At 40.5% G+C, this 24,270-nt stretch overlaps 1 protein-coding gene and 1 pseudogene across 1 annotated transcript; both read right to left on the reverse strand.

The window, feature by feature from the left end:
• Positions 1–408: 408 nt before the first annotated feature.
• On the reverse strand, positions 409–1,151 carry EDDM3B (epididymal protein 3B). The gene has a single exon (XM_044765843.2). The coding sequence runs from the start codon at positions 1,141–1,143 to the stop codon at positions 706–708; it is 438 nt and encodes a 145-aa protein (XP_044621778.1). The 5' UTR covers positions 1,144–1,151; the 3' UTR covers positions 409–705.
• Positions 1,152–8,638: 7,487 nt separating this feature from the next.
• LOC106833307 (ribonuclease 4-like) lies at positions 8,639–23,923 on the reverse strand (annotated as a pseudogene).
• Between the last annotated feature and the right edge of the window lie 347 nt (positions 23,924–24,270).

A 24,270-nucleotide genomic window follows, 5' to 3' on the forward strand; every position in this document is an offset into this window, starting at 1 on the left:
GAAGAAAACCAATATTGACTGAGCATCTACTGTGGAGCAGGAAAATGCTGCATATTTTATACCCAGTCAGCTCTGCCTACGCCTCTCAACCTGGGTGGAACTCAGCATGTCACCACAATCAATGCCTAGGTCACAACTTTTCCCCAGCTTACCACATAAATAGTTACACTGTCATCATACACGTAAGCACATTACACACATTAGACACACACATATAATGCACACCTTAAACCTACAAACAGCACAAATCACATCCAAGCATAATCTATATCAGACACACCTATAACACCTATAGCAATCACACAGCACATACTTGGCTCACATAACAAATATAAATGTCACACACATTGGAATGATTTAATTTATTTAGGGGAGGGAAGATCATTCAGTTTAAGTAGGTACAAGGAGAGTCAATATCAGGAAAATTCCTCAGTTAGTCAAAAAGAGATGCCAGATGAGCTGAATCTTTTAAAAAAATATAAAAATAAATCAGGGGAGTGAGAACAAAAGGATATACCAGGCAGAGAAACAACATAGGCAAAGTTATGATATCAAGAAACCATGTGGTACATAATTCTAAGCAGTTGGAAAACATTGGTGCATAAATGCAAAGTAGGGAATAGCAAGAGCTATTGATGCAGGCAGGAGTCACCCTTCAGAAGCACTGAATACTCTACTAGAAACCTGGGGGTGTGGGTAGACATTCTAGTTGCTAATCTCTAACAACCGGATGTCCTCTATGCTATCAACAAACCCATTCATGCCACAATGGAATTCAATGTGACTATAGCTCCTGTGCTCTTTGTAGCTCTGTTTATTATTCCTCTGGTAGCACCTGAGTATTTTGAAGGGATACTGGGCCCACACGTAGACGTTTCTGTAGCGATCTCTCCAGTTCCTGATGCATACATGCTCGATTTTGTGCCAAAAGGTATAGATGAAGATGTGATAGTTCTTGCCTCTGAGAGCTTCTCTTTTTCTCATGAGGTCATTACATCTGTACTCACTGAATTCCAAGCTTGTGCTCAGATGATGCTGTTTCATGAATTCCTTCCAGGAAAGGTTCTCGCTGTGTACAAGGAGCCCACATAGAGGGAACATCAGGGCCAGGAGAGGGCCTAGAACCTTCAGAGAGGATGCCATCTCAGTCACCAAGGCCACCTTTGAGTCCACAGGGAAGAGAGAGGAAAGCATTATCTCGACGTGGCCCTAAAAGCTGAGTTCCATCTTAAAATTCCTTTCCCTGCCAATGTAGGCACTTGGGCTCAATTTTACCATTTGGTTGCCAGACTAGAAGATGATAAGTCTCACTAGATAAGAAGAGTTAAAAGAACTGAAAATATTCTAAAACCTGACTGAGACAAACACAAAATTGTAATAAACAGATGAAGTTTATTTTCAGAATTCCATACACCTCCTGTCCGCCTTCTCTTCCACCCAAACTGAGGAACCAGTCACCCTCTAGCTAGCTCTGTTTTATAGTCCAGGTCAGTTCTCACAAGAGCATGTATCCGAAAGAGAATGCTACTTGAAGTTTCATGTTTGTGAGTGGAAAGAGTTGTCACCTTTCAAAGGAATGTAGACGATGAATAAAGACACGGGAGATTTTTTCCGAACGGGAAGTCTTTGGTTCCCCAAAATCCCAGGCTGCAGTTACACTGACTCTGCAAGATGGTGCTTATCTGATCTTGACTTCCTTATAACACTTCCCCAAAGCCTGTGTGAAACACTTAGCACTTCTGACTATGCACACCCCTTCTCAGAGGCCATTTCCTTAATTATCATCATTATAAATGATCTTGATTTGTCACTTAGAATGTCATCATAAAGGAACTCCAGTTTTGAAATATTGCTCAAGCACCAAGATTGAAACTGCCCTCACAGGAGCTACTCTGGTCAAAAGTTAGGGCATGGATTTGTTTGAAAAAGTCTTCCTTTTAAACCAGCTCTCTGTCCTCATTTACCGTAAGGAGTGGAGCTGGCCCTACCGGACCTCCAACCTGATTCTCAACTCTCTGAGCACTGGTGTCCTTAAATGGGGCTAATAATAGCTCCCTCACAGACCTGTGAGAGTCTAGTGAGATACATGTGTGCCAGCAATTCTGAGGGTGTCAAATGCTACATCAGGCACAGCTCAAGGGGTAGGCACTTTCTCTTTTCTGGCACCCTATCCCTGGTCCAAAGGCTTAAACAGGATGAGAAGATCAGGATTCAAGCTGCTTCGGTGTGCTATGCTTGGGAAAATTCAGGAGGAAGCCTGGTGAGAGGATTGGGAGGTGGCAAGGGAGAAGGGACTGTATCAGTGAGATTAATGCTGAGTTGAATTCAGGCCTTTGCTTCCTACAAGTTGGATCACATTCCATTTTTAACTCTACCATTTAGAGGTTCAATCAAGCCCCTTCAGGTGTTCCTGGGCCTTTCCCCCAAGCATCCTCAGCAACAACCCCTCTAACTCACTCAATTCAGATCCAACACTCACGTCACTGGTTGTAGTGGGGATCAGTATGTGAATCTGAAGAGCAGGGAGTCTGTGTCCTTCCCCTTTTCTCAGAACCAAGAAGTCTACAGCAGTGGAGAAAGGAGTAGCTGTTGGAGGTACAGTGCTCCGACTGATTGGCAGAGGTTGGGTGGGGAGAGGGGACAATATTACTGTGTGAACCTGTTCCCATATCTTCTCATCTAGAACACTTGGGTTCACACTGAGAATAGCCTGGAGCAAAGGTGCTAAACATCAAAGACTGACTTCTGGGCACAAATGCGAGTTGCAAGGCTCTGAGGAGAGGTAACCCCAGAGAAGAGTTATCTGGAGTTAACAGGAGGCAACCAGAGATCTGGCTCCTAAATTCACTTCCCGACAAACTTCTAGGGGAAAGTCCCTGAATAGCTAGGCTATCTTTTATGGGAATTTCAATGGGGAAAATCACTTCTGGAGTTGTGAACTGTGGGTCCTTCTTTGAGAGGTGAAAAAGTATCTGGTCAAAGGTGCAATTTATGGATAAACTGAGATCCTTGAATGTGTTTTCTATCAACATATTTTTTTAAGGGCTGTTTCTAGCTAAGCCATCTACGTTGAGTTTCTCACTGGGCCACCTTGTTATCAAAATGTCATGAAGAGTAGCAGAATATGCCACCCCAAAATATGCCTCTTTGGCATTAGGATTACTTCTAGCTGGCTGTTTTTGAGAAACAGCAGACGCAGAAGTTCTGAAAGCCTAGTAGAAGTTACCCTTTTGTAAAGGACATTTATGCTTATAAGAGACATCTCCATCTGTAAGTGTGTCTCCCTCTCAGTATACTCTCTGTACCAGGAAGAAGATGACTTTAAATCACAAGAAACTCTTATCAGTGGAGAAGGCAAGGACTTAAATCTGCATAATAACCTTATGCTTGTTTGTTGTGCTTTTTCTGGTCACCTGCCGTAACTGGTCTCCCCACCCCCACCATGCTTCTTTTGTCTTTAGCTGAAGGTGGTATTTAAGGTGGTAGCTTGTGCCATTTTGGGGAGTTTTCTGGGTATATCCCATGTGTATAGGACATATACATGATATTAAACTTCTGTTTGCTTTAATCTTGTTAATCTGTTTTTATTATGGGGCGGGGTGGGTCTCAGCCAAGAACCTAGAAGCATAGAGGGAAAATTATTTTTCCTGCCCTATAGTCAGGATATTCATTTTATATCCAGAACTTATCTTCAAAGCATGATTAGTATAGAGGAGGAAGACAACTCCTCTATTCTCTAGGTCTTTCTGGCTGGTCTACCAATTAAATTGACATGAGACAGAATAATGGGAGAAAATCTAGCAAAGCTTTATGACATGTTTACATGGGAGAAAGCTAGAAAAACTGAGCAACTCGCCAGAATGGCTGAAGTTGCCAGCTTAAATACCATCTTCAGCTAAAGACAAAGGAGTATGTTGGAGGTGGGGGGAGTCAGTTGTGGGAGATTACCAGGAAAAGCACAGTAAACAAGAGTAAGGTTATTATGTAGGTTTAAGTCCTTGCCTTTTGCATTGGCAAGAGTTTATAGAGATAAGGTCAACCCCCTCTTTCCAGTACAGAGAGGGAGACATCTTTACAAATGGAGATTTTCCTTACAAATGTAAATGTATCTTATAAAGAATTACTTCTACTTGGTTTTCAGAGCTTCTCCTCTGTCTGCAGTTTCTTAAAAGTAACCAGCCCAAAATAATCCTCATGCCAAAGAAACACATCTTGAGGTGGCAAATTCTACTCCCCTACAGTAACAATGCCATCCCATTTTATAATCTCTTGGTCTTCCCTTTGGATTGGAAATATGTCATCTGGATTAGATAGGGACATGTTGGTGAAGGAATTCAGAATGAGCTTCCCCAAAATATGCCACTTTGGCATGTGGATTATGTTGATTTCAAGTTAATCAAGGCCAAAAGACTCATGAAGACCGTTTTACTCTCCCTTAACTGACTCAAAGAATTTAGATAGACGAGCTGGTCCAGGAAGAGAAGTATCACCAGAGATAACTACAAAGAGTACGGACTAGGTGTGATAAACTGGAGGGAGTCCACCTGGGCCTGTTTGTTCAAAGTCCTCTCTGTATCCTATTGTTTCTGCAAGGCATGGTAAACATTTGTTTACCAAACATTTGCTCTTCCCATCTTCCCGTGAATTGTCTTCCTTCCTTTTGAAGCCCCAAACCCCTATCCCCTTCTCCTTAGCTCAGATTGGCATATAAGCCTCAATTACTTGACTGTTGGAGAACCTCTCGTGGGCTCCCCGTACATACAAAATTAAATTTGTATTTCTCATATTAATCTGTCTTCTGTCAATTTAATTATTAGGCCAACCAGAAGAACCTAGAAGGGTAGAAGAAGAGTTTTCCTGCCCCACATTGGCATTTTAAGGGACATGTTGGTATTTACAGAAACTCTGGTACACTTTAAACCCCAGCTCATGTCAAACACTCCTTGAATAATAGGTAATCATGTACTGACAGACTGGGTGGGAGTTGTCTCAGAGTACACTCTGTAAATCCAACTACTCTCTAGTTTTTTGGGCGAAGAGGGAGACTAAAAGGGAAGGAATTCTGGGCACTTGGGTTTGGAGGATTTGAGAGATGACTCTGAGAAAAAGTAAGGTGGCCATCATGTGCCCATACATACATCCAGAACCCTTCCTAACAAGTTTGTGCTATCTACAAGACTTAAATCAAGTAGTGACTCAATGAATGTAGAGAGAGGCAGGAGAGAGAAGCTACCAGGGCTAATGTGTGAAAGGGCAAGCTAAGAAAGAGGTCTATAGTTTTCAAGGCATCCTATTTTAGCATAGACTATCAGGGAGTATTTTTGAGAATTATTTGAAACAATGCATGTGAAAGTAGTTTTTTAAATGATAAAGTGTTATGCTGACATCAACTGTTGGTAATATTATCACAAGGTTGTTCTAGCCCAGTTATTTCCAGTGTCAACTAGGTAATCCAGTGTTTCTCAAATGTGTGATATTCTACTCTCAATTTGGAAAAAAAATTATTATGAACCCATAGCATACAACCATGAACTCTACCATGAACTAAGCCAAAACTTATAAGACCTCTCTAATATGAAGTCAAATAGGAAGCAACCTAAACTAAACTGTGGGAACAGTATCTCTTTACATCTGCAGAATGAGCAACTACCTGAGCAGGCCAGGAAGGTAAGTTAACCACTGTTTCTGGAAGCTGCTTATTGGGTCTGCTTCCTATAACTCTATCTACCAGCTTTTGTAACAGAAGCTGCTTGGGTTGTGGCTTCTGATTTGAGCTCCTAAGGAGTTATCCTTTGAATACAAATTTGAAAGCGTTTCCTAATCATATTCTTTCTTTAAACATTTTCCTTGACTTAAACTCCTTTCTATTAATTCCTTGATATTTACTTTTGTTAACCCTATTCTGTTCTTCAATTTTTTGGAACAACTGTTTCTCAAAACCATAATAAGTAACAGATTTCCTCACACAGATGGTAATAATGTCTCAAGGTGACTTAACCTGGGATCCCTGGGCTTCCAAGGACCCCATGGATGGAATTGATAGGGTCCACGAACTGGTACAGGGAAAAAAATTACATTTTTATTTTCGTTAACCTGCAGCATAAATTTAGCAATTCCTTCACTTATAAATGTAGAAAGCAATAAAAACCACAGATACTTTCATATCAGTTTATAGTTGTTGCAAATATCTCAAAATATTTTATATTGTTCACTACTTCAAAACTACAGTAGTAAGTAGGCTCACAGTTAGATCTTATTATTTAGTGCATTACTAAACATATGTGTTACTATATCACAAACTTTAAATGTTTAATTTGATTTCCTTTATAATCCAATGCATTTTATTTTGTGCATTTAATAGTATTGTTCTGAGAACAATTACTATTGCTCTCTTGTTTTCAATTGTTGTTATTAGTCTCAATTATCCTTTGGCTTCACCAGAATGCCAAAGGGGTGCATGACACCACAAAGCTTATCACCTCTCTCTAGGGGCTGGCAGAGGAACACAATGGAAGAAATAGGATTCCTGAGTAATTTGCACCACTTACCTAGGAATTCTTACATGAGAAGGAAATAAAATTCTTCGTTCTTAAACTACGGTAGTATTTTCACAACTTAGCCTTTCCCTAACTAACCCATTTCGATTGCCTGGACGGTTGTGAGAAATGTTATCTTTTATTGTTGATAATGTTATAATTCACATCTGCCTTAACTATTTTAACCAGAGAGAAAAAGAACACAAGTATTTCAAAGAAAAAAAACAGACAATGCATTAGTTATTTTTATTAGGCTTTGGATGAATTTCTGAAGTCCCAGTAAAGTCACAATCAGGCAGACAGACTCTTGTACCCTCATAATTCTCTAACTCCTAAGTTTAGTTCTAATGGTCTCTCTTTCTTACTCTCACTCTCTTTCTCTCAGTGAGGTCCAACACTTGGGAAGAAGTTAAGGAAAGGACATGACCATAGACTTTCTCTGGACGTTAGGTGTTGAGAGAATGCCCAGAATGATCATGTATCATCAAAATACCACCAGGCAATCAAACACATCATGGAAGACCCAAGAGCAAGTTCCAGTTATGCTATCTGTATTATGGTAGGAATGAAGGATGTTAAAAACCAAAATTCAACTGAGTAAGTTTTAAAGATCTTATTGGCTTTATTCTACACTGCATGAATCCTTTCCGCCTGTAAAAGTCTTTCATTTTGTACATCTTCTTGAAGCTCCTTTTTATCTGCAAGATTGGATGCTGCCCGATACATGAACCATTGAAGAGGCCAATAAGATCTTAAAAATTTACTCTATTGAACATTGTTGTTTTTTAATAGGTAGCAATACAATCTTATATAATTGAAATTCGCTAATGGGGTAAATCCTAAGTGTTCTCACCACACACTCAAAAGGGTAACCATGGGAGGTGATAGATATGTTAATTAGCTTGATTGTCGTGATTATTTTACAATGTATATGTATACCAAATCAAGTTATACACTTTAAATACAATAGATATCTGCTGTAATTTAAATGTTTCAGTTTAGTCCTTCCACACACATGCTTTCCTTCTTTATCAGCTAGGGTCTTCATACATCTCTGTTCCGCAATTTGTTTCTATATATTCAAGGGGAAAAGGAGGGTGTAAGCATTAACTTTGAGAGGAATCATTCCCTCTGGAGTAAATGAGACTAAGTTTTCTGTGTTGTGGCCATTGATCCAACGGGTGTTAGTCTCGGACCAGAGTTTATGAGGATATTGAGGAGTGTGCATGTTTATAAACTAGAGAGGAATTAAAAGGGGATAGTAAGGAAAAAAAAGAATAGGAGAAAAAGAAATAATCCCCCACGCAAGAACCTCAGCACAGTCTTCTCAGATACATGCAGTTTAAGTCCTTTGTTACAGGGAAAACATGAAAGGGAGACTGAATGATTCTTAATGACCTAGTACATTTTTAATACTCTGACTTACTAGGGTGATTCAACAGTTTAGGAAGAGAAAAAGAAAATTCCTTGTATCATTTCTTGATCTTATTAGATCCAAACAAAACGAAGTTGCCAAATTATATAGATAGAGCTCTCATTTAGCCAATAGATATTTCCAAATTTATAATGCTTCCCCCAAGAGCTGAATTTTGAGAATAACAATTAAAAAAAAAGATACTTTCAAAACATACCTTGTCATGAAATAGAAAAAAACCTGGATTAGTAGTCGGTTAAACAGGATTTTTGTCTCAGTATTTCCATCACTTCATGGTCTCCAGCAGATCCCTTAACTTCAGGCTTCTCTATATGACAACATCAGCAGCAGAATTACAGGGTGCTGTGGCATTAAAATGAGATAATTTAGATGAAATCACTTTGAAATGCTTGAAATACTACATAAATACAGATAATGACTAAACTCCAAAAGAAAGGACCTGAGAGAGCTAAGTTGACCAGTATGATAAAAGGAAGGTTGTTACAGAAAAGTCCAGACTTATTATAGGTTTATGTCCCCATTTCTCTTTGATATTATTTAACAGAATGGGTATATAGAGAAAAAGAATAAGAAATAAACAGAGGAGACGGAGCCTGGACAGCTCAAATGCATTACTCATTGCTATTTGAGGAGTAAGTTAAAGGCTAACCGCTGGGCCATAACCCCTCTAGAGTGGCGTCTGTCTATCAAAGTGCACAAGCACCTCCAGGTTTCCCTCACAGGCAATGACAACACGCCTAGTGCTGACCACGACCTGATATCTGCAGTCGGGGGCCCTGAAACTTCCTGTCTCCCTGCAGGCTGTGACCTTCACTACACCTTCATGGCAGTTCATCCTGCCATTCTTGTACTGGATGCCGGGAGTGCTGCAGATACTATGAATGTCCCAGAAGTCTTCACGGATGAAGGTGTTGCAGCCCTTGCACTGATATGAGTCCTCTTCCATCTTTGCATCATCAAGTTGCAGTAGCTATCACTGCCACCTGTCACCTCAGGGTCTATGTGTTGCCACAGGAATCGTTGGTACATGTGATCCTGGCCATAGGAGGGTTGTACCAGCAACAGACCCAGCATGGTCAGCAGCAAGAGCAGAAGCAATGACAGGGTCCTCTGGAGAGCCACTGATACCTCAGAGGTATCTAGGGAGAAACCAAGGGGCAGGAGAAAGGAAGGTAAGAATTGGGCAGTGGAGAGAGGTGTTGAGAATGGCAAGCTGACATTTCCTCAGCTCTGAAGTCTCTTCTTTCCTCCTTCTTCTATGTACCATCTCTTCACTCTTCTCTGCTCACAACTTTTCCCACTCTTGCTTTCCCAAGAGTGAATAGTTTGCAAACATGGTCTTCTCTGAAAGCAAGAGCCTTTCTCTTTTCTAGAGAAGTTGCTGTAGCCAATGACCCAGGGCAGGTGACTGTCCAGGTGTATATGGTCAGGGTTTGAAAAGAGAGAAGATCTTTAAATGAAACTGGAGCTGTCTGTTTCTTGAGATAATTCTCAAGTTATGTGATCTCTGGAGAATGTTTGCTTCTCTCGAGACTCAGATTCCCAAGAGTTTGGATAGACTGAGGATATGTCAAAGAAAGTTTAGGAGCTGACTTTAACTCCTTACATCTGGGAATTAAGGAAGGTGGCACAAAAAGGATAGAGTAACAGTCAGGTTTAACCTTTCCTCTCATGTGACTATTCTTCTAATGGTATTAAAATCAAATCTTTTGGGAATATTGTTAATCCTATAAAAAACAAAAACAGAGGTTACACAACAGTGCTCTGAAGAAAGTAAATATTGGTTTAATGAGCCAATAAATGAAATAAGCTGGCTAATGAACAAATGAAATGAATTGGGTATAGAGAGTGAAAGTGTTGTGGAATTGAATGATAAGAAAAGCTAAGAAACATGTAAAAGATAAATCTAAACAGCACAATCTCCACAACAGAAGACTTGGATTATGTCTTTTTTCCTTGCTGTTTCTATGCACAACCTAAAAACCTAGGCCCTGGTGATATATTCCATAGTCATGCATCTATCCTTGATGCTCTGCCTGTCTTGCCAATGGCTGTTGGTAGTTGTCTGTCTTCTCTAGTTTCAGGATCATTGTATTGGTACTACTTGGCAGTAGAAGAAAACCGTATATTTAACAGAGTTAAAAAACAAACAAAAACTTCCAGAGCAACAACAAAGAAAGCACTGCCATGTAGGAATCCAGAACTATCTGATAAAATCTGTGCCCTTTCCACATCCTCTGCTGCCTCTCTCATCCCTCTCCCCAAATATCCAGGGTATTAGTCTATGCTCAGAGTTGCTTCTCTAGCATCAGAGTTTAATCAGGGGTGGAAGAGAGTGGGAATGGAGGTGGGGTCATTCATCAACACTAACTAGCCAGAGGCTGCCATCTGGCCGTCACTCCTGGGATTGACATGAACTCATGGACTGTGAACCCACTTGACTCTTGCGGTGAGGGAGGGTTGACTCGTTAGAGCAAAGAAAAATCATCCCTGATTCAACAGCAAGTGACAACCCAAAGTAGCAAGCACAATTTTTTGAGAGTTGGACAGGCCCATATCTACATGTGCAGTCCAAGGGCTGGCCCCAGCTGAACTCCTGGTTTGATGTATACGAGTAATACTGTCCTTGTTTTCAAAGATGCTTTCATAACACTCTCTGAGAGAAATGGGTGATGAGGGACAGCCCATTTGTTCCAACTAAAGCTTGGTTGGTGACAAGGACCAGTATCAAAAATAAATTGATTCTTTTAAATGCTGCCTCCTACATTCATAGCCACCTTTTGCCTGCACACAGAAAGATACAAAGCTCTATGGCACATTCCTGTGACTGCAGCTGTAGATACAAGATACGGAGTTAGGAAGAGAGGGAAGTGTAGGGGTTATGGGAAGAAGGGTGCCAGGGAGAAATGATGCTTGATTCACTCCTCAGCCAAGACCAATGGATGCACCTTGTGAAGGTACACTTAGCACTTAGGTGACAGCTTCATTGCAACGATGTACTCTGAGTTGTTTTTCCCAAATCTAATCTTGTGCCTCTCATCTTGCACAGTTCTATCTACTTTTTCTCATCCTGCTTCCTTGTGCCCAAGAATGTGGTTTAGCAAGATAACTGGCTACAGAGAAGACTTAAACTATTCACGCAGAGCACATCCATGACCTCAGCCACACTAACCAACTGATTTAACAAGACATGGAAAAATATTTGCAAAAAGAAAAGTCCAATGTGGACATCAATGGGTGCATCTCAAGGCTCCAGCTACAACAGAAAATGAAATGATTCCTTAATCACCCTCACACGTACTTTTTGTTCAGCTCTTGCCCCGAAGGCTTTCTCCATTGCACCACATTCACTCTCAATAAGAACTTCTTATGATGATCCCGAAGACCTAGCTCTGCCACACTAGCTGTGTGACCGTGGGGAAATTACTTAACCTCTCTCAGAGTATTTCCTATAAGTAAAATGAGCATAACAATACCTACCTCTTAGAATAAATGATAAAATCAATGTAAAGTGCTAATCACAATGCTGAACCCAGTAAACGTCGGCAATTATTTTTACAACTTTACTTTTCTTGGTTTCCTTTGCTTCCCTCAATCTGATAAAATAATGAATGGCTACATTGAATTGCATATATTGTTGATCCCCCGTTTATTTTGTAGAGTATCTGTATTCCCAAAAAGTTAGAAGGCTGTTTTTAAGCTGAAATATCTCAGCTACTAGGATTTATCCCGTGTCCCTAGAGAAATTTTTTCTCTCCAAATTGCACGGAATGTTCTTCATTCCATTTTGCCACTCTTCAAAGGACTTGACAGTTTAGGGTTTTTCTTCTCTTTTCCTCGCAAAGTCAACAAAGCACAGCTGACCAGCACTTGGATTCCTCAAGCGCTTGAGATAAAATGACTTGTCTGCGACTTGACGTTTCATTATAAACAGCTTTTGGTTGTGAGAGAACAAGAGATGCAGAGGAAAAAGTACTGGATTGGCTACCCAGCTGCTAGCTCCATCAGCAGGTCGGGAAGCACCCCTACTCCACGGCTATGTGATTTCTTAGGAAGTAGTCATTTGCCCTAACGCTAGAGCAGGGTGTGCAATGATAATGCTCTAAGCAGATGTTTGGAGAAGATGTGAGTTTTCACAGCTATGGCGACACCAATATAGTAATGGTCCAGGCTTTGACCTTCCCCAGCAAGACTTTGAATGGGACAATGATCTGTATGGAAGTCACTTTGCCTCATATCAGGGAGATATGGTTGGAGAACCTGAGAAAAGGGTTCAAATATTATACCAAAAACTGATACTTTCTCACTTCCTAAGGGCTTTTCAGATTTTATGATAAGGCAAATTTTCTAAGAAGAGAGGTTTGGAAAACTCTTCTCCTCACCTTCTTAGGAAACGACAGTGTTTTCAATTTTGAAATAGATTAACTCAGGGTGGACAGATTCACGTCCTGAGTGTGCACCAGTAAACTACTCCTCCTTCCCTTCCTCCAGAAATTGGAATACTTTCAGTGAGGCTGGGCTCTCCCAGGTGGCACCTGGACACTGGTCTATAACGCAGGTATTGAGGAACCAGGGCTTTTGGCCCACTTTGGGGCAATCAAGGCAGCAGGAGAGGCCACTTTCGGGAATACTGTGACCACTACAGTCATGTATTCACAAGATGGCAAAACTAGTGATTTATAACTGTAATTTTTAACTACTTTCTACATAAAATATCCAGGCATCTGTTGATGTGAATTCGGTAACAAGAAGTTAACCACTGAACCTGTGGATTGATTAGTATATTTTACAAAGAGAGTGTCTGTTAACCTAAGTTTATGTTTACTTGAAAATAAACCTAGTTGAAGAAGAATGAGGGATAAGCTTGGAATATTTCTATGACTTCCCTAAGATCTCACAGTTGCCAGACATCAGTTGATAAAGTAAAAGATCAGAGAAAATAATATAATCAAATTTTTTTATCTTTATATAAAATAACCATGAGAATATCCTGGGAGCATCCCATTTAAAACAACATCAAAATTACCTCTTGCTTAAGACAAGAGGTGGCCACCATGAATGGATTTTGGTACTCACGTAGGATTACATGTGTGTGCATGTGTGTGTGTGAGAGGGAGAGACAGAGAGTGAAAGTCGAATGAATCTGTTGGTATTAAGTTCTAAACTCTTCTCCTTAAGGTTTAACATTTGTAAAAGTAACATTGGCTTATTATTTGACAGCAAAAATAATTTGCCCCTCCTGAAAATTCTTCTCAGTGGCCATGAGCCCTGGAGTTTTGCCAGCTGTCTCTGTAAGATGAATTTAACATCCTCACCTTCACAAAAAGGTGAAGTCCCCCCCCTACTGACTGATAAGGACCTGACTGATAAAGAAAAAGGCATTTCTATCCCATCCAATCTTCCCAGGAGACAGCTGAGTAGAGAAAATGGGGAAAGATCAATAGGCCAAGAATCAGTGAGAAGACTTTGATTCTTACTAATTTCAGAGACATTTTTATTTGTTAAACATACTGTAAAACAGACAACAAAAGATCCAGGAGGCTCATTTTCTGGGCAAAGAGTAGGCATTTAAATAATAGCTGATGAATGAACGAATGAATGAATGGTGAAAATTACCCTCCATTAACTCTCTGACAAGTGATTCTGCAGTTAATTTCTTCAATCAGTTTTATGAAATCAATGTAATCCTTGATTAGAACTAGATCAAGGCTTCTAATAATTATTGACGATAGAGTCATGCATGGCTTAGTGATGGGGATGCATTCTGAGAAATGTGCTGTTAGGTGATTTCATCATCGTGTGAACATCATAGAGTGCACTGAAGGAGAATAAAATTTGCCACCCTAAAATATGTCTCTTTAACATGGGGATTATTTTAGGCTGGTTATTTTTAAGAAATAAAAGACTCAGAAAGTTTTCCTTGTTAATTCCCCCTTAACTGCCTAAAAGAATTCATATTAAAAAACCCATCTCAGGAAGCAAGCTATTATCTTAGCATAACATAAACTATGTGGTAGACAGGGAAGAACCTAGAAAAGCCTGTTTGTTGGGCTCCTCTCTGTGTTCTTCTGTTTCTGTGTGACCAAACACTTGTTTTCCAAACATTTTCTCCTTTTCACCTACCTGTGAATTGCCTTCCTCCCCTTTGAAGTCCCTGACTTTCCTCACCCCCAACATCTTCTTTTGTCTTTTACTGAGTATGATATTACAAATGAGGGGAGCTGACCCCCTATGGCCGAGTGGTTAGAGTTCCATGCACTTTGCTTCAGTGGCCCAGGTTGGCAGGTTTGGATCCTGGGTGCAGACCTACTCCACTCATCAGCCACGCTGTGGACGCATCCCACATACAAAGTACAGGATGATTGGCACAGATATTAGCTCAGGGCTAATCTTCCTCACAAAAAAAAGAAAAAACAACTTGAAAAAAAAATGAGAGCTTCAGCCATTTTGGTGAGTTACTTGGTTTTCGTGGGTTTCTCCCATGTATACATGTTGTTAAACTTTTGTTTGTTTATCTCCTGTTAATCTGTCTCACGTCAATTTAGTTCTTGGAACAGCCAGAAGAACCTGGAAGGGTAGAGGAAAATGTCTTCCTCCCCAATATTTACACAAACCTAGATGGTATAGCTACTACACACCTAGGCTATATGGTACTAATCTTATGGGACCACCATCATATATGCAGTCTGTCATTGACTAAAACGTCTTTATACAGTATGTGACTGTATTTTCTTTTTAAACTAGAAGCAGGCACTTAAAAGACAGAAACTATATCTAATTCACATAATCATAATATAGCCTACATGAATCCTACAACTATAAATATTAAAATCATTCAATTATAGTTGAAACCAACAGGGGTTTTTTTCAATTATTAGTAGGCCTCACTAAGCCTGGAGGCCTTAGAAGTCTTTCTGAGTTTTCCTTATACTCTTCTTATCTCCCCACTCCCCCACCACCACCACACATGTACTTTGATGTGCTGATTCATTCCTTATCCTAAGAGAAGATAAGTTAGCACGCAGTTCTAGGGGGAAAATATCCTTATCTTTTATTAGTTCAGAAGGAGAGGAAGATACAGAAACTCTGATAGAAAAAGTGAGGATTATATACACACTCTTCACATAAGACTGGATCTGGGACAAGCGTCTTATTCTAGAACTTTCCTTGGAAGAAAAATGGTAAAGGGACAAATTGGTGTGCATATCTGTTAGGGGTTCCCATGAGAGAGTCTGATAAAAAGAAAGGACCCCTGGGTTCGGTGCCTGAGAAGTTGCTTCTTTCACAATGTGGTGCAACTGCGGTGACCTTAGGACGAGCGGGCTATGCTGCATTGGCATCATTACTATATTTGTGTTTGCTAGGTTTAATTTAGGCCTTTGTTTTTCCTTTGTTAGTAAAGATAGTTCCCAAAATGCCAGATGGATTTTCCATCCACAGTGGGGTCTGTGGGGTTTATTGTGGGCGAGAAAAAATGAGACAGAGGTAAATGAAAACCTGGGGCTGAGTTTATGGGTCTCCAGCCTGATTTGATTAAACCTGGAAGAATTCTTTTCAAGGAAGTAATCCTTTATACCTCTAATAATAAATAAATCTAAAACTTTACTAAATTGTTAGGTTCTAGGTAACTGAACAAGACTTTAAAGTCATATTTGTTTTACAATTTTTATGCATCAAGCCCCTCTACTCAGAGAAAGCCATCCCTTTGACTGTCCTCCCCTGGATTGCTTGAGTCTGCAAATAGAGATCCATACAGCTGTGGAACCTTAAGAAGAGGCTTTCTGGACCTGGACTGCTCACTGGCACCAGGGAATAGCTGCATGTCAAGGAAGAAAGTTTCCACAAAATTTCACATGGGCTAACTTCTTCATTCTGCAACCTCATTCACAAGGCCCTCTCAGTTCAGACTCTTCCCATCATTCCAGCCATCCACATCTCAGAAGAAACATGGAGAATTTTACCAGAAGAGCAGGAATCAGCTTTCATCCTTATCCTGGAGAAGGAGGGCTCCTGTGACCTATTAGCACCATAAATTCTGTTCACAACTGTGTGTCCTCCCTCTTGTTAAGGCTCACTGTCCAGTGTGACACCAGGATTACATTGACATTGAAAAGCAAACACGAGAAGGTAAAGAATCCAGCATCCAAAGAGGATCGTGAAATATTTCAAGAGCATTTCCCAAAGTTTCTCAGGAGTCATGAGGAAAAGGAGTTCTAGGGCCCAAACATTTGGGAAGAAAGAACAAAGTAAAGTTAAGTAGCATTTATAACAGAGCTTTTCATGTTCTCACATGGATTGTAAATATCTTAGAACCAGCTATGGTAAACAGATCTTTTAAAGATTGGCACCTGAGCTAACTTCTGCTGCCAATCTTCCCCCCCCCACCCCCCCTCCCCCCCCCCACCCCGCCAAAGCAGAGTGCACGAACTTAACCACTCAGCCATGGGGCCGGCCTCCAGATTTTTTAAATCTTCCTTAACCCATAGGAGCTACTCTTTCTCCTCAACAAAGCATCCAGTGGGACTAGTGTTTATGCAATACCGGTCCTTTAAGATACAAGAGGATTAGAGATCCTTAAAAGTCATTATCAGAAGAACAAAAAGGAAAAGAAATGAAGGTGAAAGGGAGAGATGGCTTATTCACTTTTACCTCCTCTGAATGGCCTTAGTGACGGTTTTAATTATTCTTCTTAAAGCCTTAAGCTGTAACTATTGACTAACGTGAATCACTAAACTTACTTGATCCCTGTCTCTCCCCTACAGCATCTTGTGGAATCTTCATTCCTGCAATACTGATCTTCTAAAATGACGGGGAATTTAAGACCTTCAAAATTCACTATTCAGGAGAAGAAAAAACATGCAAACCAAATGGTTGTGATGGTTCCATTTTAATTCCCTTGGAAGGTTCTGCTGACTTTTTAGATGGTCCTTTGTAAAGCCCTCTTAACCGTAGTAGCCATGCATTAATGTGGGTTAGAACCAAACATTCCATTGCACCACCAGTTTTTGGAGGATTCATTAGGATACCTAAGATTCTCACAAATGCATTTTCAACTTTCTTTCTATCATGTCCCCACTTGACTGGTGGTCACATGGAAGCCCCTGAGATAGGCGACTGAGTCAAAGAAGAAGCCAGTTCTTGTCATGATATACTGGACCCGCTAAAGAGATTCCCAAGGAGAGTGGCCAGGAGTCCAAAGTAAAACGCCCAGTTAATTCAGGCTGATGTCAGAATTCTAGAAGAACCAATCCAGTGGGAGGGCAGGTCCTACTGGAGGTTTCAAGCATTGGCTGACATGGTGGGAGCCATGGTAATGTTTGCAGTGAACAGTCCATTGGGAGAAGGCTCCTGTTAGCAGCTGGAGGGTCTGGGAAGCAGGAGTCAGCCCTCAATTGGCTACCCATAGTACCCAAAAGTGACCTACAGATCCAATGTAATTCTTATCAAAACCTCAAAGACACTTTTTTACAGAAATAGAAAAAGCAATCCTAAAATTCATATGGAATCACAAAAGACCCCAAATAGCCAAAGCAACCTTGATCAAGAAGAACAAAGCTGGAGACTTCACTCTTCCTGATTTCAAAATATATCACAAAGCTAGAGTAATCAAATCAGTATGGTAGTGGCATAAAAATAAATGCGATTTAAAGTTTCTACTTACTTTCTGAGTTTCAGACTAAATAATTCAATTTCTTTCCCCGTTTTCCCCATCATCATAGACTTATAAATAATTCAATTCCCTTTCTCCATTTGCCCCATTTTCATGAACTTACTTAACTCCAGGTGTCCAGTGCCCCGGGTAAGGATGACTGTCCAACAAGCTTCTTTCCTCTGGGCACTCAGTTCAGTGTGTGCTTGTGTGTGTGTGCGTGCACACATGTGTATGTATGTGTGGTTTGGGGTAAGACCAGTGCTCTAGCTGGATGAGGAGATGGGGAAATTCACTTCAGTAAATAAACCGGAAAGCCTGCTTTGTGTCAAACACAGATCCAGGTGCTAGAGATATATAGATGAATATGCACGGGCCTTTCTCCTGATGATCTCTCAGTTAAATTGAAGCTGAGGATCTGGACATGGCAGACTTAAAGAGAGTGTATTATCCGTAAAGTATATATGGGTAAAATATATATGAGTATACCCTGTAGTTACCTCTCTCTGCCCCATAATTCTATATAAAAGAAAGCTCATATTGTCTTCATAAACACTGAAGGGTGAAAATACATCAGATCTGGCGTTGTTTAGCATTGGCATTGGCAGGTTTAGCATTGCTGTCTAAAAGAGCTAATGTCATGCTTACTTTTTCACAGCTATAATGTTAATTCCATCACACAATGTGATATTTGTATGTATGGCTTTATCTCCCATATAGTCATGAACTTTGTGGGGCAAGGCAACCTGGATTGGGCCCTATTCTTGCATTTGCCTGCAGTGGAAGTTTAACAATTTCCCTTGCCTTTTATGGTGCTTGAAAGACTTCGTCTCGAAGGGCCCCCTATAGCTAACGCAGGCTCTCTGCATGCTCTTCGGTGGCTCAAAAGGTGCCCGCCCCTTGGTCAAGGTCTCATAGTTTAAAAGTACCAGGACTTTTAATGAAACTTTTAATGATACATATATCTGTCTTCATACCAAGCTCATGCTTTCTTCCTAACTCCAAGCTTTGCCTTCTTCAGAAAGAATGGCAGGAGATCAAGCGAGGAGTCAATGATAATTCTTTTTAGAGAAAAATATTGTTGTATCAAAAATAGGGTTGCTTTGGGGCAGTCCAGTGGAGTAGTGGTTAAGTCTGGCACATTCCACTTCAGTGGCCCGGGTTCCCAGGTTCGGATCCCAGGCGCGGACCTACACCACTCATTCAGCCATGCTGCAGCAGCAATCCTGCTGCATACAAAATAGAAGACTGGCACAGATGTTAGCTCAGAGACAATCTTCCTCAAGCAAAAAAGGAAGAAGATTGGCAACAGATGCTAGCTCAGAGCGAATCTTCCTCACAAAAAAAAAAAAATAAGGGTGCCCTACAAGGCACGAGGAATGGTTGTATCAACTATGAAGAGCCACCCATATGGTGTTAAATGACTGAGGACATTCCCAGTGTGCCCAGAGCCCCATGCCTTCCCATGGGAGACTGCGTGTGTTAGCACGACGGCCTCCTAGGTTCTCTTGTCACAGCACCTTTCCCAGCTGGTCTCTCTTGGATGATGTTTGCCATCAGCATTCACCAGATAAACTTGCTCTAAAAAAAATAAAAATAAAAATAAAAATAAATAAGGGTACCCTGGATGGTGTGTGTTACCAAGCATCCTCCTGAAAGAAGAAAAGAGAAAATTGCAGTTATCCAGAGAGTGAAGCATTTTTCTTGAAGGGCTCTTGGGGAGAAAGAAGTGAATTTATCCCATAAAAATTAGTCAGGAATTCTCTGAGCAAACTCTAGGATTCCAAACGTTCCTCTATCAGTATCACCTACCTGCAGGAGGAGTCCAAAATTCTAGGTGGGTGTATGGTCCCCACTGCAGCAAGAAGAGGGGTCTTGTGGGGCTGGAAAAGACCTCAGAATGTCTGATTTAAAGAGTCAATATTTTAAATAACATTTAAAAGTATTTTCTAATTAAAGAAGTAACACATGTTCAATACAGTAATGTTAGGAAATTTAGAAAAATCACAAATCTAAAAAAAAAAACTAGTCAACTATAATCTCACCAACCAAAGATAAATTCTCTTCATATTTACAAATTTCCAACCAGTATTTTTCTGATTATATTTAAAACTAAAATGTGTGATATGATGCATGTTATGTTCTACTTTTTCTGCTTAACAATATAAAGGGAATGTTTTTCTTTAGTGTTTCCTTTGCATTCCTAAGCATATAATTTATAGTGGCAGTATGGTTTCCCATTCTAGAGATGTGCCATGATTTATTTATCCTTTCTCTTATTGCTGAGTATTTCAGTTATTTTCCACACTCAGGACAACAGCCTGAGAGCTGATAACTGGGCTTGACATTTTGCCCTCAGTGGTGGTGGCCTTTCCCAATGAGCTATTTCAAGTGCATATGACTACCAGGGTGGGGACTTGTTCTCTTTAAAGCTCCTGTTCTTTGTTTCAGTTTAGAGTGTTAACATACCTCACTGCTGGCAAAACAAAGATGCAAAGACCCTTATTTATCAACTCATGGGAGGACAGCTGGGCCAGCCTAAAGGGCTGCTGGTATTTTACAGATGAAAAAATGAAAGAGCAGAAGGAGCCAGAACAACCCCAGATTTATGATGTGCTTGCTTGACTTGACCTATCTACAATTTCATTCTTCTAAAACTTTTCTTGAAGTGAGCATAAAACATAATGGATACACCATTCCAGAATTTTCCTTTACCTATTTTATACAGTTGGTCACTATTTTCACTTGCTGCCAGATTTCAGAGCTGACAACCCAGCTTGACTCAGTAAGTGGTCTCCTCTAGTGTAGAGATGTTGCTGCAGGCCCCATAGGAAGGGAATACTCCTTGTGTTCTTTCTCTCCTATTGGTGAGGCTCTGCTCTAAGCCACTCACATTCCATCACTCAGGTTTCCTTTAGGTGATGACAGGGAGCCAGGGATGGAAACTCAGTTCCCTGGAAGGAATCTGGCCAGCCCAGGTTGTGGTCCTCACTTCATGGAAAGATTGAGTATCAAGAAAAAGTGACAAGTATTGAGGATAGCAAAGAATATTTAACATATGGATGACAGAAATTCCTGAAGAAGATACACAAAGCAAAGGTGGAAGGAAATACTAAAAGCCGTAATTCAACAAAGCAACTGAAAATTTTTAAAAAGCTTTGTAAGCACAAGTTGAAATTAAACACCACATAACGTAACTGAGAATATCAGTGTAAAATGAGCAGTATCAAGACATAGTTTCGTGAAATGATGAAATTAATGAATAAGAAAAAATCATTTGAGCAGCTAGAGATAAAGAAATGTGACTTATAAGAAAAAGAAATGTAAGATATTCAAGGAAAGACATCTTAAGCCAATATATTTTTTTTTAATTTGGAGATAGTTTTACTGTGTTTGACATTTATTAAAAGGGTAAATAAAACTACATTATCAGAGCTTCTGCCTTAGAAAATAAACATATTTCTTCATGTAGAACAAAACTCAGTATTTTAGAATTATAACTCAAAACTTTCAAAGCTATTTCCATGCACTATTTCCAGCAACTATTCACAGTGTCATGTAGTTACAATTTCCACTGTCCTTCATTCCTTGTGTAGATTCCTATTTCTATCTGGTGTCATTTTTCCTCTTCCAGAAGGACTTCCTTCAGGGAATAAATTCTTTTAGCTTTTGTATATCTGAAAAAGTCTTTGAAGGGGCTCAAGAAATACCAACTTTCACTTACAAGTGGACATAATAAGCAATAGGAATGTAATGCACAGCATGGTGACTATAGTTAACAATATTGTATTGTATATTTGGAAGTTCCTAGGAGAGTAGATCTTAAAAGTTCTCATTACAAGAAAAGAATTTTTGTAACTATGTTTGGTGATGGATGTTAACTAGACTTACGGTGCTGATCACTTCTCAATATATACAAATATCAAATCACTATATTTTACACCTGAAACTAATATAATGTTATATGTCAGTTATACCTCAATAAAAAAGTCTTGGTCTAGTAAATCTAATAAGAGAGACACATCTCATAAGTTTTATCAATAAAAATGTTACAAATAAAATGTCAGAATAGAATAGGATGTAAAAACAGATGCTGAAAATATTAAACAGATTATAAATTTGTTCCAATATATTTTAAAACTTTAGATGAAATAGACAAATTCCTAGAAAAAAATGCAACCTCCCAAAACTATCTCAAGAAGAAATAGAAAACTCAGCATCTCTATAACTGTTAAAAAATTTTGAAACAAAGTTAAAAATAGTCTCAAAGAAAACAGCCTTACTGACGAGTTCTGTAAATAATAAAATAACTGTAATTCCAAGTATAGAAAATAGAGGAAGCCTCAGCTTGTTTCTGAAGGCTAACTTATAACCTGGATACCAAAATCAGACAAAATAGTACAAAAAAAAATTACAGATCAATTTCATTCATGAACATAAATGAAAAAAAATCTTTAACTAAATATTAGCAAACTAAATTCAATTATATATAAAAAAGACAATATAGTGTAACCAAGAGGGTTTATCTCAAAGTTGGTTTAATATTCTAAAATCAATGCAATTCACCCCACTAACTGATTAGGAGAGAAATACTATATGATCTTATTATTAAATGTAGAAAAATCATTCAATAAGATTCACAATCTATTCAAGAGTGGAAACCAGGAGTGGAGGGGAAGGGAAGTTTCCCATCCTGAAAATGGGAGTCTAAACATCCATTTAGACCAGAGCACCAACAGGACCTCACAATGGCCCATTAAAGATTTGTTGGAAGCACTTTTCTAGCAAGCGCTAGGGGCTGAAAGTCCCAAGAGAAGACAACACAGCCACAGCTCCTGGCATCAGGGGAAAAGCTAAAAGTAAGAGTATCCAGTTTTGCCACCATTATTCCAGGAGGGTAAAACCCCCACACCAGTTTACTCCATGGGCGCTGGGCCAGTCCATCCATCGATGGCTGCCCTAGAGTCAGGTGCCTCTGATTCAAAGCCTTGTCACCATTTTGTCAGAGTCACAGAGTACAGAACATGGTCACCCATGGCTGCTCTCTCGTGGGTAGAAAAACTTCCTTCAGAAGGGACTTGTATAATGGATTCCAAAAAAGAAATAAGCTCTTTTCCAGGGCAGCCAAACTGTAAAGCTTCTAGATATGTAGGTGCTCTGTACATATCTTACTTCCTTTCCTGAATACCTGCCGAGCTGGAGTGTCAATCTGAAAATGACAAGTTAAATACTAACAAGCACGACAGCGTGAAGGTTGTGGTAAACGCAGAAATCTGTTCCTTGAAAATTAGGCTGTATTAACGCTGGCTGAATTTTCTGTTTACTTGCCTATTATCCTCCAGCCCTCTGTGAGTACACAAGAAACTTCCAGCCCATCTCCCGCTGTCTTAAGGGCAATCCAGAAATGAGTTTGGGTCTCCACTTGGCCCGCTGGATCCAGGAGGTGCAGAGCCCCCTGCTGGCCCATGTGGTGGCCGTGGCACCAGCGGGAGACGCCCCAGGCGACGCACTGTGTGCAATCGCAGAGCTCTGTCACCTCTCCTCCAGGCGGCCACTCCTTCAAGTGCTGTGCCTCAGATATCAGGGATTTGTTTCTATAAGGGAAGTGGGTGTTCCTCTCGGATGTCGTCCCAATCCCCTCTGCAGGATGCCACTGGAGAGAAGGGAGCTGAAAGTCCAGCAGAAGGACCCTGCAAGTCCAGACACTGGGGGCTGCCCAGCAGGAGCGCCATCAGGAGTTGGTGTTAGGGCAGCTGCTGGACCAGTCAGCCCAGACAGCCCGGGCTTGTGTAGCAAGGTTTTTCCAGAGTAGATGCCCATAACGCGGGCTCCCTCCCCTCAACTCTTCCCCTCCCCTCAACTCTTCCCCTCCCATCTGGTCTTGCACCAAAAACCCTTGGCAGGAGTGTGGGGTGGGGTGTAGAGCTGGGATTGGGGGGAGAGGCTGTGAGAGAGATGCAGGAGTGTGCGTGACTGGGAAAAATGAGGGAGCCATATCTAAGGGAGGTCTAGAAGGAGCCTAGCCATCCAGGTGAACAGGTGCCCTCCCTCACAGCCCACCCAGATGGGCCTGGTGGAGTCCTTGTTATGGTAGTGGCAGTAAGAAGGTCAGGGCCCTGTACTGGCAGAGCAGTCAGTGACGCTGACATCATGAGTCGTGTTGTGGCAGTTGTGCATGGAGCAACTGTCGGTGCAGGGCACTGATGGAATGCTGCAGAAATCTGCTATGGTGGCCAAATCCTCCTGAATGAATGTATTAATCAGCTTGCATTTATCCTTATGGATCAGCCACCTTCGCCTCATCATCACACCCCTTCTTTTCTCTGGGCAAGAGGTGAAGAGAAAAGTACTTGTCAATAGAGGAAGTGCCTACCACCCATTCTCGCCTTTATGGGCCTCTCATACACAGTTATTTCCAAACCCTAAAGTGATTCTTGCTCCTTAGTTGAGCAGACCAGTTAACCTAAAAACTTGCATCTCTAAAGTGTCTGTATCCATCAGTCATATGATACCACAGCCTGTGGTGAGGCAAGTGTCACTGCCAACCCTTTTCTACAATGGGCTAGCTAGCTCAGGAGGGAATTGACAAATCCATATGCTTTGCATCATAGAAAATAGTTTCACTTCCTTAAATATGTATTCCTGTTTGA

Source organism: Equus asinus, chromosome 2 (assembly GCF_041296235.1).
Source record: "Equus asinus isolate D_3611 breed Donkey chromosome 2, EquAss-T2T_v2, whole genome shotgun sequence".
In the NCBI taxonomy this organism is placed as follows: Eukaryota; Metazoa; Chordata; class Mammalia; order Perissodactyla; family Equidae; genus Equus; species Equus asinus.

Bases quoted from the DNA above. Each gene is read 5' to 3' on its own strand.
- EDDM3B (XM_044765843.2), bottom strand. From the start codon at position 1,143: ATGGCATCCTCTCTGAAGGTTCTAGGCCCTCTCCTGGCCCTGATGTTC.